The sequence below is a fragment of the Tamandua tetradactyla genome, chromosome 24 (assembly GCF_023851605.1).
Source record: "Tamandua tetradactyla isolate mTamTet1 chromosome 24, mTamTet1.pri, whole genome shotgun sequence".
Lineage (NCBI taxonomy): Eukaryota > Metazoa > Chordata > Mammalia > Pilosa > Myrmecophagidae > Tamandua > Tamandua tetradactyla.
Window position 1 is genome coordinate 57,075,485 of NC_135350.1, and position 13,396 is coordinate 57,088,880.

General features: G+C 33.9%; 1 protein-coding gene across 2 annotated transcripts in view; it reads left to right on the forward strand.

Annotated features, from left to right (window-relative positions):
* Positions 1-13,396, forward strand: part of ADAMTS3 (ADAM metallopeptidase with thrombospondin type 1 motif 3) — a 277,466-nt gene that overhangs the window by 202,238 nt on the left and 61,832 nt on the right. Inside the window, exons 6-10 of one of the 2 annotated variants that reach the window (XM_077143205.1) lie at positions 6,677-6,760; positions 8,588-8,744; positions 9,479-9,584; positions 9,955-10,098; positions 11,379-11,511. In XM_077143205.1, the coding sequence (XP_076999320.1) occupies positions 6,677-6,760; positions 8,588-8,744; positions 9,479-9,584; positions 9,955-10,098; positions 11,379-11,511 (624 nt within the window). The remainder of the gene's footprint in view (positions 1-6,676; positions 6,761-8,587; positions 8,745-9,478; positions 9,585-9,954; positions 10,099-11,378; positions 11,512-13,396) is intronic. The other variant, XM_077143206.1, reaches the window with a different exon arrangement.

Below are 13,396 nucleotides of genomic sequence, written 5' to 3' on the forward strand. Positions count from 1 at the left end.
ATCTAATGTCAAGTATCTCCTTTCTCTCCCTTTCATCCTCTGTCTCATCAGTGAGATTTATTTTATTTATTTTATTTTATTTATTTATTTTATTTCATTTATTCCCATCTGAAATGAGCTTGTTGGCATTCCTTTCTGGATGTACTATTTTTCCATGCTTATGCTCTTTTTCCCATTACAATATATGCTTCGCAAGAATGGAGGCTCGACCTCATTTCCTACTCAATTCTCCACCAACAGAACAATTTGGCACAAAGCAACTTTTCAATAACTATTCAGTTAGAGACTGAATAAGCAATAAGCAATGACTGAATTAGCATGAGTTTGGCGATAAGGAAAGAAAAAGTTGGCTAATTGGGAGACAGATAGCTAAGAATGGGGCTGACAATCTGAGTAGGCATGTGTTTAGAACCCGTAGCTCTACAAGAAATACTCATGGTTCAAATGACATTTTTCCCATTCCACTTCACATTTCTTTTTATGTCTGGCCCAATCATCCAAGCTTTCTTTTTATCACTTCTTTGTCTTTAGTTAACCAAATGTTTGTTTTAAAAATCATATATGTTGCACAGGACTAGATACAAAAACTCAAAAATGGACAGCACAATAATACCTAATTGTAAAGTAATCATGTTAAAACACTGAATGAAGCTGCATCTGAGCTATAGTTTTTTTTTTTGTCTGTCTGTTTGTTTGTTTGTCTTTTTTTTTCTTTTTCCTTTTCTTTTTTTTCTTTTTACTATTATTATTATTTTTATTTTTTTCTCTATATTAATATTCTATATCTTTTTCTGTTGTTTTGCTAGTTCTTTTCCTAAATCGATACAAATGTACTAAGAAATGATGATCGTGCATCTTTGTGATGATGTTAAGAATTACTGATTGCATTGTAGAATGGAATGATTTCTAAATGTTGTGTTAATTTCTTTTTTTCTTTAATTAATAAAAAAAATCATATATGTGTATTATTATATTTATTTGTTTCTATGTGAATATTAATAATGATTATGATAGTTAACAATTTACTGTGGCTGTTGTCACAGTTGCAAGGGCCAGGTACCATTCTGAGCACATTACATGTGTGCTAATTTATTCCTTGCAACACTCATATGAAAAGGGTTTCCTTGTTATCCTATTTTGTAGATTAGGAAACTGAGGACAGAAACATTAAGTAAAACACCTAAGGTCACAACCAAGATCAAACTCAAACAGTCTAGTCCTAGAGCCCATATTCTAAGCTATACTGCAGCTCAAAACCTAATTCACCTATCTGAAAGTAAAAGAATATTGCTTTGTTAAGGCCAAAGTTGTTCATCAGCTAGTCAGACAAAACAGATCAGATTGTCCTGCCAGGGAAATGTCCTGGGAGAAATTGTCCTATCCGGGAACAAACCTGAAAGAAATTTTCCTTTCAAGGAAGGACTACTTGATTTGATTTTACCTTTTTTTTTTTTCCCCTTCACATCATTGGTAACCCCTTCCAATTTAAGGTCATCTGAAAATTGAATTAATGTTCTGTTTACCCCTTCTTTCAGGTAATTTAATAAGGATTCTGGGTTCAACCCTGAACACTTCATAGAAAATTTACCCCTGGTCCAATGGGCTGGCTCACTTGGTGAAAGGATATTCAGCTTTGCTTAGGCATACTTTGATTTGCATTGTTTAGAGTCAGATATGTAATTGCTCAAAATATTTGTGCTTAACACATTTCTTGCAACCAAAACCAGTGATCGTAAATTTTACCCAATTTTTTTTTATTCAGTTTTTCTGGTGTCCAGCTTTAGCTCCTGTTTATTTTTTTCCCCCACTATTTTCTGGAATGCTATTATACTAATCATCAACAAATCCTTATTTATATCCAATTCAGAGTCTCACTCTTCATCTCCTTAAACATACATGCAAAGAAAAGATTATGAAAAAGAAGTAAAGTTTTTAAGTTGTCTTTCTCAATGTGCTTCCACACTAGTTTCTTAAACTCAGAGGTAGCAAATCACTATTGATTTTTCTGAAAACAAGTTTTTTTTGCATATGATGATTTATTGTGATCTGCAGGTGTGTGGAAGTGTAACGAAAAGGTTGAAATATTGACATGAGTCAGATGGCCTGGTTTCCACCCCTTACTCTTGTCACTAATGATGTGATCTTGGGCAAGTTTCTTTAACTTTTCTGGGCCTCTCTTCAGATGTACAATGGAGAAATATTAATACCTCTAAAGTTTTGCAAGAATTACTTGAATTAGCATAGGTGAAGTATTTATAACAATTCATGAAATCAGGAAAGCCCTATATAATATTAGCTGTTGTTTCTGTTTTTCTCTTGATGTTGCTGTTTCTTAGGGGAAAACTTCTTTTCTTGTCATTAAGAGTTGGATAACTATTTTTCTTAAGAAATACCATTTTAGTTCTTAGTGACAAATTCAGATAGCTAATTCACTATGATATATTTTTAGTTGTTTATGTCATTTATTGATTGTTAAATTTTTTGTACTCTATTGCTAGACCATGGGAATTTCTTTATGCCTTTAATACAATGTTTTAATAAATGACATAAAAACATTTTTTTAAAAATCTTCAATATTTTACTTGTTTTTTAAGAGTAAAATGAGCTTTCCTCAGGTTAGAAAATCTTCAATGTTTTATTTAATTTAATTTAAATAAAAATTATTTTATGTATATGTAATATTGGAAAAGGTAGACATATTGCCTGGCAGGTAGGTAAGTACATTCAGGTGTATTTAAGCAGTTTGTGCTATGCCCTCTAAAATGTTACACTGCCATCTGCTGGAAAGAGCTTTACTATAACATTTAGGCAGCATTTTGGGGGGAACAAAAACTGTCAAAGAATTTTTCCTATGATTTAATCCACATCTTTCATTCAATATAGATGTCACAAATTTTTATTTCAATAGAAGAATCTTGCATTACATTTCAGTGAAAACTGCAACAGAGGCAGTTGTTTTCTTGTTCTTTTCAAGTAGATTAAGAAAATACATCCACATACTTAAAATTTTGCATGGGTAGGTGGATAAATAGATGCTGGGTGCTAAAATACTTACTCTTCTGCTGAGTGCATTTTGCTTGATTTAAACAACCCTCTAAGTAGGGAGAGTAAGTGTAATTACAACTTGCTAATGAGAGAACAGAGGCCCAAAGAGGTAAAGTCACAAACCCAAGGTCATTTTTTGGCTATCTAATTTTATGGTGCTGTATTATATTCCCAACTCTTATCATAACCCATATGTCTTATAGTATAAAAGCATTGCACCCCATTGTTGACAAGCTTGGCAAGATGAATAGCAGCCAATTATAATGTGCTTTTTAAAAATGAATAAAGTATAGAATGTAACTTTTTTTAGCCTTGAAAACAAAATAAATGAGATCTAGTGCTTTGCATAAGGCACCAAATTATTGATCCACCATACTGAAAGCATATTTTCTGTGATACAAAATATTTGATTGTTTATACCCATAACTAATCCAAATAAATTTATGCACATAAATAACTGTTTTACAGATGTGTGCTGACTCAGAACATTTCATAACTGATTTTGGTTTCTATTGTTATCAGATTAGGCTGACATAATAGGGACTTTTGTTAAATAATAGTTGCTTTCGTTGAATAGTAAATATGAATAAAAATATGCCTTTTAATGCATTTTATAACCTAATATTGCCTTTGGGAACATGCATTTTATTGCCCATTAGACTTTCTTGCACTTTATTGATACTCAAATTCGTCAGTTACTCATGATTGACTAATTTAGAGCGATAATATGTACATTTAATACTAATTCAAATATCACAAATAATTTGTCATTATAACAATTGTCCTTCATTTTATTTTTCTAATATTTTCTAATGTAGATGTTTCCTATGGCACTTAAAAATGCGGTTGTTACTGCTGTTCTGCAGTGGTTGTAAGTGCCTTCCACCCTTCATTGCCCTTCCTTCTCCAGAAATTAACTCACTTTTCTACCTACTACCTTTCATAACTTTCAAATTTTATTGACCCTATACTACATTTATTTATTAAAATTGATTTCAACCTTTTTTTTTTCCATTGGATGCATTTACATTTCATCTATGCTAAGCAAAACACATTTTGTAACTTTGTATATGAAGAGTATTTCTAGTAGAAACTGTCTTACAAGAAAAGAAGATTCTTGGAATGCAGTTTAAGTCCATGCATCTCTGGAGGAGTGTTTTGGTGACAGCCTTAACTTGGGGTTTTTACATTTCTTTGGAACTATAATGCTAGGAATTTCTCATCAGCTAATTAACCCAGAAGAGAAGGAGAGGAGGGTAGGATTCATTTTCCAACTAGGCAATATGAAATATGGAGTAAGATAAGATAATCTATCCACGATCAAAAAAGACCATAAGGAATGAAAGCTTTTTTCTAGCATTGGAAAACAATTTATGTAAATACAAAATTTTTTTTATATTAGGCTGAAATCTACTGCTCTGATAATATGAACCTATGTTTTTTTCTTTGTTTTTTGTTTTTTGTTTTTTCTATAGATACATAGAATAAATCTAACCCTTCTTCTGTATGGCAGCTATTATGTCTTCTAGGATTTTCTTTTTTAGCACCCGCACTCCAATGTCTTTTAAACATCCTTCTCTTCCTCTTGCTCATATAATATTTTAAACAATTTATTTACAAGAGTTAAGTCTTAATTCTTGCCTCAACCTTTTGCCTATTTGATTAAGGCTCAGAAAGCTGAAATTTCTATAACCAGTGAGGCGTTGAGTCAGAATTTCAACTGAGACTTTTCATTTCAGGCATCCAGGTTCTTAACCACGACATTTCCCCAAATATTATTTATATGATGCTTTTTCCAGGTACATCTTCTAGGCTCTTTGTTGTTTGCTCTTCTCAGGATACATTCAAGCTTGTCAGTGTTTCTCTTAAAGACAACACATACAAATGAACTCAGTACTTGAAGTGTGTTTAGGTCTGTACTGGGACAACTTAGATACAAACTACCTGCCTGCCCACCTGAGCAATGCAAGAGTGCATCGAAGTTTTTTGTTTGCGTTCCTCACACCTTGACTTATCTTGAGCAGTTTTTAAATGGGGTCTTACCATTCTCTGTGTGTGTGTATGTGTTATTTGTAAAGTATGTATGTGTATATAGTAGGCATTTTTCTTTAAAGGACTCTATATCATTTCTTGTTAAACCACATGTTGTCATCTTTAGTATATCCAAGATTACCCAGACCTTTTTAGAAAATGATCACCTCATCTGCATGTTAGCTCTTATTGCCTTTTTGGTTTCATGTATAAAATGCTTTCTGTCTGCATTCAAGTCCTTTATTTTTGAAATGCTTTTCCATTCATATTAGATCCAGTCATTTGGATCACATTTCTTCCTGTTTCTTCATTAGTATGGCAATTCACAATTTTATAATTCATGAATTTCCTTTTTTAAGAGTTTTCTATCATTCTAAAGTTATATTTATACGTGAGTCTCCAGCATGGCAGGTGAGAACTCTGCCACTGAATCACCATTGCCTGCTCTCAAGTTATATTTATTTTTAAAATCTCCTTCTAAGGGATTTTGCCTATCTTTTCTCTACAGATTTTACATTTGCTGTAGCTACTGTCCAAACCTACTGGATTTCAAGTTGAATTGTAGTGTTCCACTCCTCTTTTACTTATTAAGATAAATGCTGGGTCCTTATTCCTGGGAAGAGCTAAGAACTTTGTAAATTAGCCAGATAGCTCCACCTTTCATTCCAGCTACCATTTGTTCTGTATCAGTGCTAATTGTGTGCTAGCTTAGTTAGAAAATACACATGACAATGCACTTTAGATCCACATCTGCTAATAACCCACTGTGTATTTTTGCTTATCAGTTCATCTCTACAAGCTACATCTTTCTCATCTGTATAAAATGGAGTTGGATTATTGCCTCTGAGGTTGCTTTTATTCCAATATCTATGATTTTAAAGTATACTAATTACTTTTTAAAATTTCATCCTAGCTTTAAAAAAATTAAATAAAATACAAGGACTCAACTTTGCTCTTCTGAGCTACATCTAAGGCTGATGGTCATCTGATCGGCACTTGTACAAGACATGGGTAATTCACATATTGAAGATCTCCTGCACTCTTTGTAAACATTGCCCCAGCTTTTATATTTCTGGGAAGCATGGGAGGGAGAGTTTGGTGCTGCCAGCTGGCTGGCCCACAGACAGACCACCACAACTCCTGCAAACCAACCTCATCCCAACAGGTTCCCCTCACTGGACACAGTGAGATTTGAGGTGATGCTGGCACCTCAGAGAGCAAATGCCTGCTGTCTGTTTTTCTGTAGCATGGCTGTCCACTGCAAGCAAACTCTTCCCCAGAGTCATCATTGTGCAGTTGCTTTTGGTGAATATTATATGTGAGTTATATCATATGCGGACCCTTAAAAAGCTTTTTAAGCATACTCTCTCTGTTTGTGGCCCTGTGGGTGTTACAAAATCAATAATCCAAATAGTCAAGGATTGTTTTGAAGTTAAATGTAAATAACTTAATTTCAGAGTTCAGTCTAAACTTACCAAAAAAGAAAAAAAAGGTTGTTAGTATCTAGTACTTGGGATTATGCCTGATACCCTAAATGTTGTGCATCTCATGAAACCCTTTGTTTTGCTTTTCTTTGAAAAATTATCTGCTTTGTTTCTAGGTGAATGAAATTTATCACGATGAGTCCCTTGGAGTTCATATAAATGTCGTCCTGGTACGCATGATAATGCTGGGTTATACAAAGGTAAAATGATTTAAAATATGTCCGCTATGAAGTTTACACACTCAGTTAGCAATAGAAGACTAAACTGCTGAAGCTGCAGCTAGTATGTGGCATAGATATGCCCACACAGATTCTTAGTTGTTCTGAACTGAAAAGGAGAAACTGCCGTATGTGCTTTGTTCTCTAATAGAGGTGGAGATTTTAATCCTGATTTTAAGGATGGCTGTATGAATGTAAACAAATGGATACAATTGTGAGGAAAGAGAATTTCCTTGGTCTATCTTTATCAACAATTTGTGGTTCATTTATTCATTCAGAACATCTAATTTGAGTGCTCACAATGTGGCAAACACTCTCTACTTGTGTGGAATCTGTCAGTGGACAAAAAAAGTTCCTGTCCTCTCTCAACTTGCTGAAAATAATTTTTAAAGTATATATTTATTTCCGGTGAAGTGAAATTCATGGTGAATATTTTTCACTTAAAAGAACTTTTAACTTCTTGAAAATAGGAAGGTGGATCATCAAATGCACATTAATGAAGAGTAGGCATTTCGTTAATGCAATTGAACTCTAGCTAGCTTTAAAATGTCACTATTTGTATCCCTGTCTTTGGAAATAATGAAAATAATTCTGTTTTGAAGGAAATGGATTATTCCCTTTGAGGAGGAAACATCCAGGAGCTAACTAGATAGTTTCCTTGATGTTTAAAAATGTGCATATCCCCATAATTAATCTGCCTGATTATGAAATACTCATGAATTTTTGTATTTATCAAACAGGAAAAATCCATGTATTTGCATTTCATTGTCTTTTTAACATTCACTTTCGATTTGCTAATGAAAACATGTCATCTATTTTTAATTTTTCCCATACAACTGACCTACTTTATGTTAACAACACAGAATATGTCAGCTCCAGCTGGAGATGCTAACAGTTTTAGTTGATTGATCAATCATTTGTTTGTAGAAGTACATGATTAGCATATAACAAACCAAGTTAATTTTATTAAAATATAAACACTGATAATAGCATTTGCTGAATTGTAGCAAAACTGTCAGCCTATCATCCAAATTGGGGACTCATTTTAGATTCCAAGTTCAATTTCTCATTCCATTAGAATTGCTCTGGGAAAAATGTCTCCTGGACTCCTGTAAGGATAAACTCTTTTTCCCTCTTAACTTTTAGATTCTGACTATACTGTGATAGTTGCAACATTCCAAGGAACTTGAATTCATTTATTGAAACTGCAAGAAAAGCGTATATCTATCTTCATTACCATTATGTTTAATAAATGATGCATTTTTTTCCAGTGTGAGGTTAATAGAGTTTGACCATTGTTCATAAAACCAAGATTTAATCGCCTTTGCCAATGCATTGAAGAACTTATATTCTTTCCATATATTGATTCATTCTTGACCACCAGAAATTTAACCTAAGATCTTCTGCTTTAACATTTCTGGAAAACAGTTTTCATGCCAGAATCTCTCCCTCTATTTTTATTGTTAATATCTATGAGACTTAAAAATCCAAGTTAAATCAGGAAATATTTAGACTACTACAACTCTTACTCAAATGATTACTATTGAGTTGCTCCGCAATAACAAACCCCAGCCGCCGATGATTCCACAAATGGTGTCGGTCAACTTTCACACAGACAAAATTGATCATCATAATGATATCCTTCATGGGCAATTAGAATTCCCAATCTAAAGCAGATCTCTAAGTAAACCCCAAATAATATTATGGAAACATTATTTAAGAACTGTAATCCCAAGTTTCAACTTCAGAGAAAGTAATTAAAGGAAGTCTTTGGGAAAATGTTGTCTTTAACATATTGTTTCCACTTAGTCCATCAGCCTCATAGAAAGAGGGAACCCATCCAGGAGTTTGGAGAACGTTTGTCGCTGGGCTTGCCAACAACAAAAATCTGATCCCAATCACTCTGAACACCATGATCATGCAATTTTTTTAACCAGGCAAGACTTTGGACCTGCTGGAATGCAAGGTATTTCCATTAATATTCAGAAGAAGAACTTAAGGGCATGGCTTTTCAAAAGTAATCCTAACTCAGGCAGTCTGTTCAAATGTTCAAGCCTGTGCCATCACTTTCCACCAAGCATCAGCCAAGCATACATTTTCTTGCTATTGCTTCCAGTGACTTCTTTGGAATTCACAATGTTAAATGCCACTTAAATACTATAATAAATCATTCTTGCCTTTAAAATATGGTTGTGTGTTTGAGGTGGAGGGGAAGGTTACTGTAAAATGCAGTGTGATTTCTACTGTTTGAAGAAAAGAGATTCCATGAGAAATGACTGCTGCCAAAGAGCTTCCTTCCAAAGTCAGCTTACATTTATCTAATAAATTCTGATGTGACTTTGGAAAAAAGCAGACTATGATTTTCTTTTCAATGTTGATGGAATTTCTGGCTCCCTTCACCAATACCATGACATGAAGAGCCATTCACTAAACAGACAAGACTTAGTTGGTGGGCAAAACAGAATGGTAACCCCAGGCAGTTCCTGCCCTTTGCAAGGGAGAAAATACAGACCCAAATGAATCTTTTTAGGGACCATTACCTGTTGCTCTCCCAAGAAAATGTGGCACAATGATATCAGTGAAAGAATACTGCCCCTGTTTCCTGAAAGGCTTTTCTTTTGCCTTAGGCAAAGATCCAGTAGTAATTCTTAATGGGTTTTCTCATAAAATGAAACCAAAAGTAATTGTCATTCTCTACAGGATATGCTCCAGTCACAGGCATGTGTCACCCAGTGAGAAGTTGTACCCTGAATCATGAGGATGGTTTTTCATCTGCTTTTGTAGTAGCCCATGAAACTGGCCATGTGTAAGTCACTGTTGACAGCTATAAAGCAAAAAGGGGTCTTTTCTTCTTCTCCCACTATTGTTCACACTTTAGGCAGAGTGGATGCCAGCATGCAATTCTCATCCCCTGCCAAATGTGAGATGCTGAAAACAGTGAAGAGGTTATGCACTGAAACTAAATGACTAACTCTTGCTTGGAGAGTCATTCTTGGGCTTTTGAGAGTTATAGAATAATGAAGAAGTTTCTGTCAGATGCTCTCTGTTCCACAGATTCTGTGATGCCTACAAGAAAGTGACATTTGTTTAAAAATATACATTTCCCAGTATTTCTTTTCAGAACAGAAACTAAACAAAAGCCTCAGCCCCTGTGATTCTTACCCTTTGTGTTCTAGGTTGGGAATGGAACATGATGGACAAGGCAACAGGTGTGGTGATGAGACTGCTATGGGAAGTGTCATGGCTCCCTTGGTACAAGCTGCATTTCATCGTTACCACTGGTCCCGATGCAGTGGTCAGGAATTGAAAAGATACATACAGTATGTCCCTTACTGCATGTTGTGAGAGCACTTCTGTTATAGCACAAATGCGGATGTGAAACAGATTCTTAGGACCTTGATCATTACAAAACTCCCAGTGAATGAAAACTGTTCACTGTAAACGTTTTTGCATTAACTCAGAGCATTTGGCACAGAGTTTCCATAATATAATCAAGATATTTTAAGATATAAGCCTAAGATTTAAGTGAATTTTTAACTTTGATTTCCCTTTGGTAAATTCTTTTTTCTTTATTTTTCTAAAATATTTTTCTTTCCTTTATTTTTGCTCAGTATAAGTTTTGTATGCTTATTTATTTATTTTTATTGTTTTAATTAGAGATGCTGTGAGTTTACAAAAAAGTCATACGTAAGTGCAGGATTCTCTTATACAACTCCATTATTAACAGCTTGCTTTGGTGTTGTGTGCTGTAGCACATTTTTAAAATTATATTATTAACAACAGACTATGGTTTACTTTAGGGCTCACTGTGTGGTACAGTTCCATGAATTTTTTGTTTTACTTTTACTCTAGTAACATATATATGTATATACATCTAAAATTTCCCCTTCTAACTACATCCCCATGTATAATTCAGTGCTGTTAATTATGTTTACAATGTGTGCTACCATCCGCTACTAGAACTTTTCCATTATCCCAAAAGACACTCTGTGCAATTTAAGCATTAACTCCCTATTCCCTACATCCACTCTGTCCCTTGGTAACTTATAGTCTAGATTTTGATTCTATGCATTTTTCTTATTCTAATTATTTAATATCAGTAAGATCAAACAATAGTTGTCATTTTGTGTCTGGCTTATTTCATGATGTCTCCAGAGTTCATCCTTGTTCTTGTGTCTATCAGAACTTCATAGTAAATTCTTAATGGAATCTTTGACTTGTGGTCAAGCTTGAGTTGAGTGTAAGGAAAGGATGGTCGTGTGATTCCTGCACATTGTACCAGGACTTGCCTATAGTCTAGGTCTCAGGATGTGCCCTGCCACATTGTGTGAGAGTCCAGCTAGTGATACAAATAAAACCATCCCAGCACTACTGCATTTCTAAATCCTGCCTTACTTACTTTGCCAAGATGAATCAGAATAAAGGGTCTTTTTCTCAATGACACTGAAACCAAAAACCTTGAAGTAGTATATACTTTTGATTCATTGCTTTGCGATCTGGTCAGAGTATATAAGCTAAGAATGCCTTGCAATTAGGACATAAATATATAAAAAAGGAACTTTAATAACATATCTTACATGTGCTATTTTCTTTCATACAGTTCCTACGACTGTCTCCTAGATGACCCTTTTGAACATGATTGGCCCAAACTCCCAGAACTTCCTGGAATCAATTATTCTATGGATGAGCAATGCCGTTTTGATTTTGGTGTTGGTTATAAAATGTGCACTGCGGTACGTTACTCATAGTTAATTTAGATTTTACATCTTGAAGTCTGTTTGCCTAGTTCCTGTTTGATGAGCTTTACAGACTGGTGCACGTATAAAAATATTTACCATTGCTTTGTCTTTACTATTTGGTGCATAATAAGGCTAAGTACTTTAAATAAACTGATTTAATCCTTATAACAGACTAGAAGGCAGGTAGTATCCTTTTACTTTAAAGACATGAAAGCCTAAACTATAGAGGCTGGGCAACTTGTTTACGTCATGTATCTGGTAGAGGAGCTGGGCTTTGAACTAAGGCTATCAGGCTCTAAAACTTCATGCGCTATTCCTCCCCTCATTTTTGTGACTTTCAGGAATTTATTTCATGTCTTAGGTCAATTGCTTTTTTTTAACCTGTTGGCCAGGATGCCATACATCTACAACCAGAGGGAAAGGTTGTATTGGTGATTCTTATATGAGAATTATAGTATAGCATGGTGATCAAAAATATGGGCTCCCTAGTCAGACTGTGTGGGGCAAGACCTGGGTCTTACTTACACTTAACTAGATTTATGATCTTGAGCATCTTTTTAGTCTCATTTGCTTAGTCTCCTCATGTGTAAAATGTGGATGATGGCAGCACTTATCTCATAATATTGTTACAAGCATTAAGTTTGATAATGTGACTGAAGTGCTGAGCACAAAGCAGGTATACGTAGTGAATGCTCAATGGAGTCCATTGAAGCCACTATTCCATGTTGTTATTCAGATTAGAGATATATTTGATTATGTTTCCCTATCAATTTTTTAGAAGCTTATAGAAAACAGAAGGGAGGGAATTTTATATGTTGGAGTAAGCATTAGAACAAGAAAATGAAGTCTATTTCATGAAAGAAAAAATTGATCTGCCTTTTGAAAGCTTCCTTTTATAGTTATCAACAGCCATTTGGTCTATGTATAAGGTACACTGTCAGCTCCTAATTATAGTGTTCATATTTTAGATCTGATCATTCTAAATCTTTGGCTCAACATTGTGGAAAAATATAATTTCTGCATTAGTAATAGGGATTGGAACAAAAATATACAGGTCCAAAATGGGTACTAATAAAAAAAAAAGTCTGTGATCATAAGGTTATATATGTAGTTAATTAGCATTGTAGGTAAGGAATATGTAGATAGATTGGTGTTTGATATTTTAAAAAAATCTATCTGTAATGGTATGATGTTATATTCAGAGAGAGCAGATGAGCGGAAAGCACATGTGAATATACATGTATGCTTGCGTGTATATGTAACTATTGTAAGGTGATGTTTTAGGGGAAAAACAATTCTTAAAGAGGAGAAATCCAAGCTTTGCTACTGTCTTACTTGTAATCATAACAATGACCTTAACTTGTAATTCTTTTTCTCAGCCGTGGATTATTGTGAGAATCAAATATATTGAAGAGTACTTTATAAACTAAATAGATGTATTATGATATTTACTACACATGAAAGACCTTATCTTCCATAGAAATTTTGGCAAATATTTTCTGATTTTATATCAACTAGGTACAATGGATGATTTTAATATTTTATCTGACCATCTAATTCATACCTATAAGAATAAAGAGTTATTTTAATGACTTTTATGCTTCACAATCATAATAATTTTCATATTTAAAATGTTAACAATAAAAAAATCTTAAAATGTTCACAATAATTACTCTCTTCAAAATTCCATTATTGTCTTCTTGAAAACCTGAAATAAGAAATAGTACACAAAAGTATTAAAAATAAAATAATCATGAATTTTAAAAAAGCAGAATATATGTGTTTCTATTTGGAATTCCTATGTAGTATTTTTTTAACATGCTGCAACTTTGACTGTTAGCTTGAAATGAAAGTATGCAAGTAGCAGATATGAAGACAC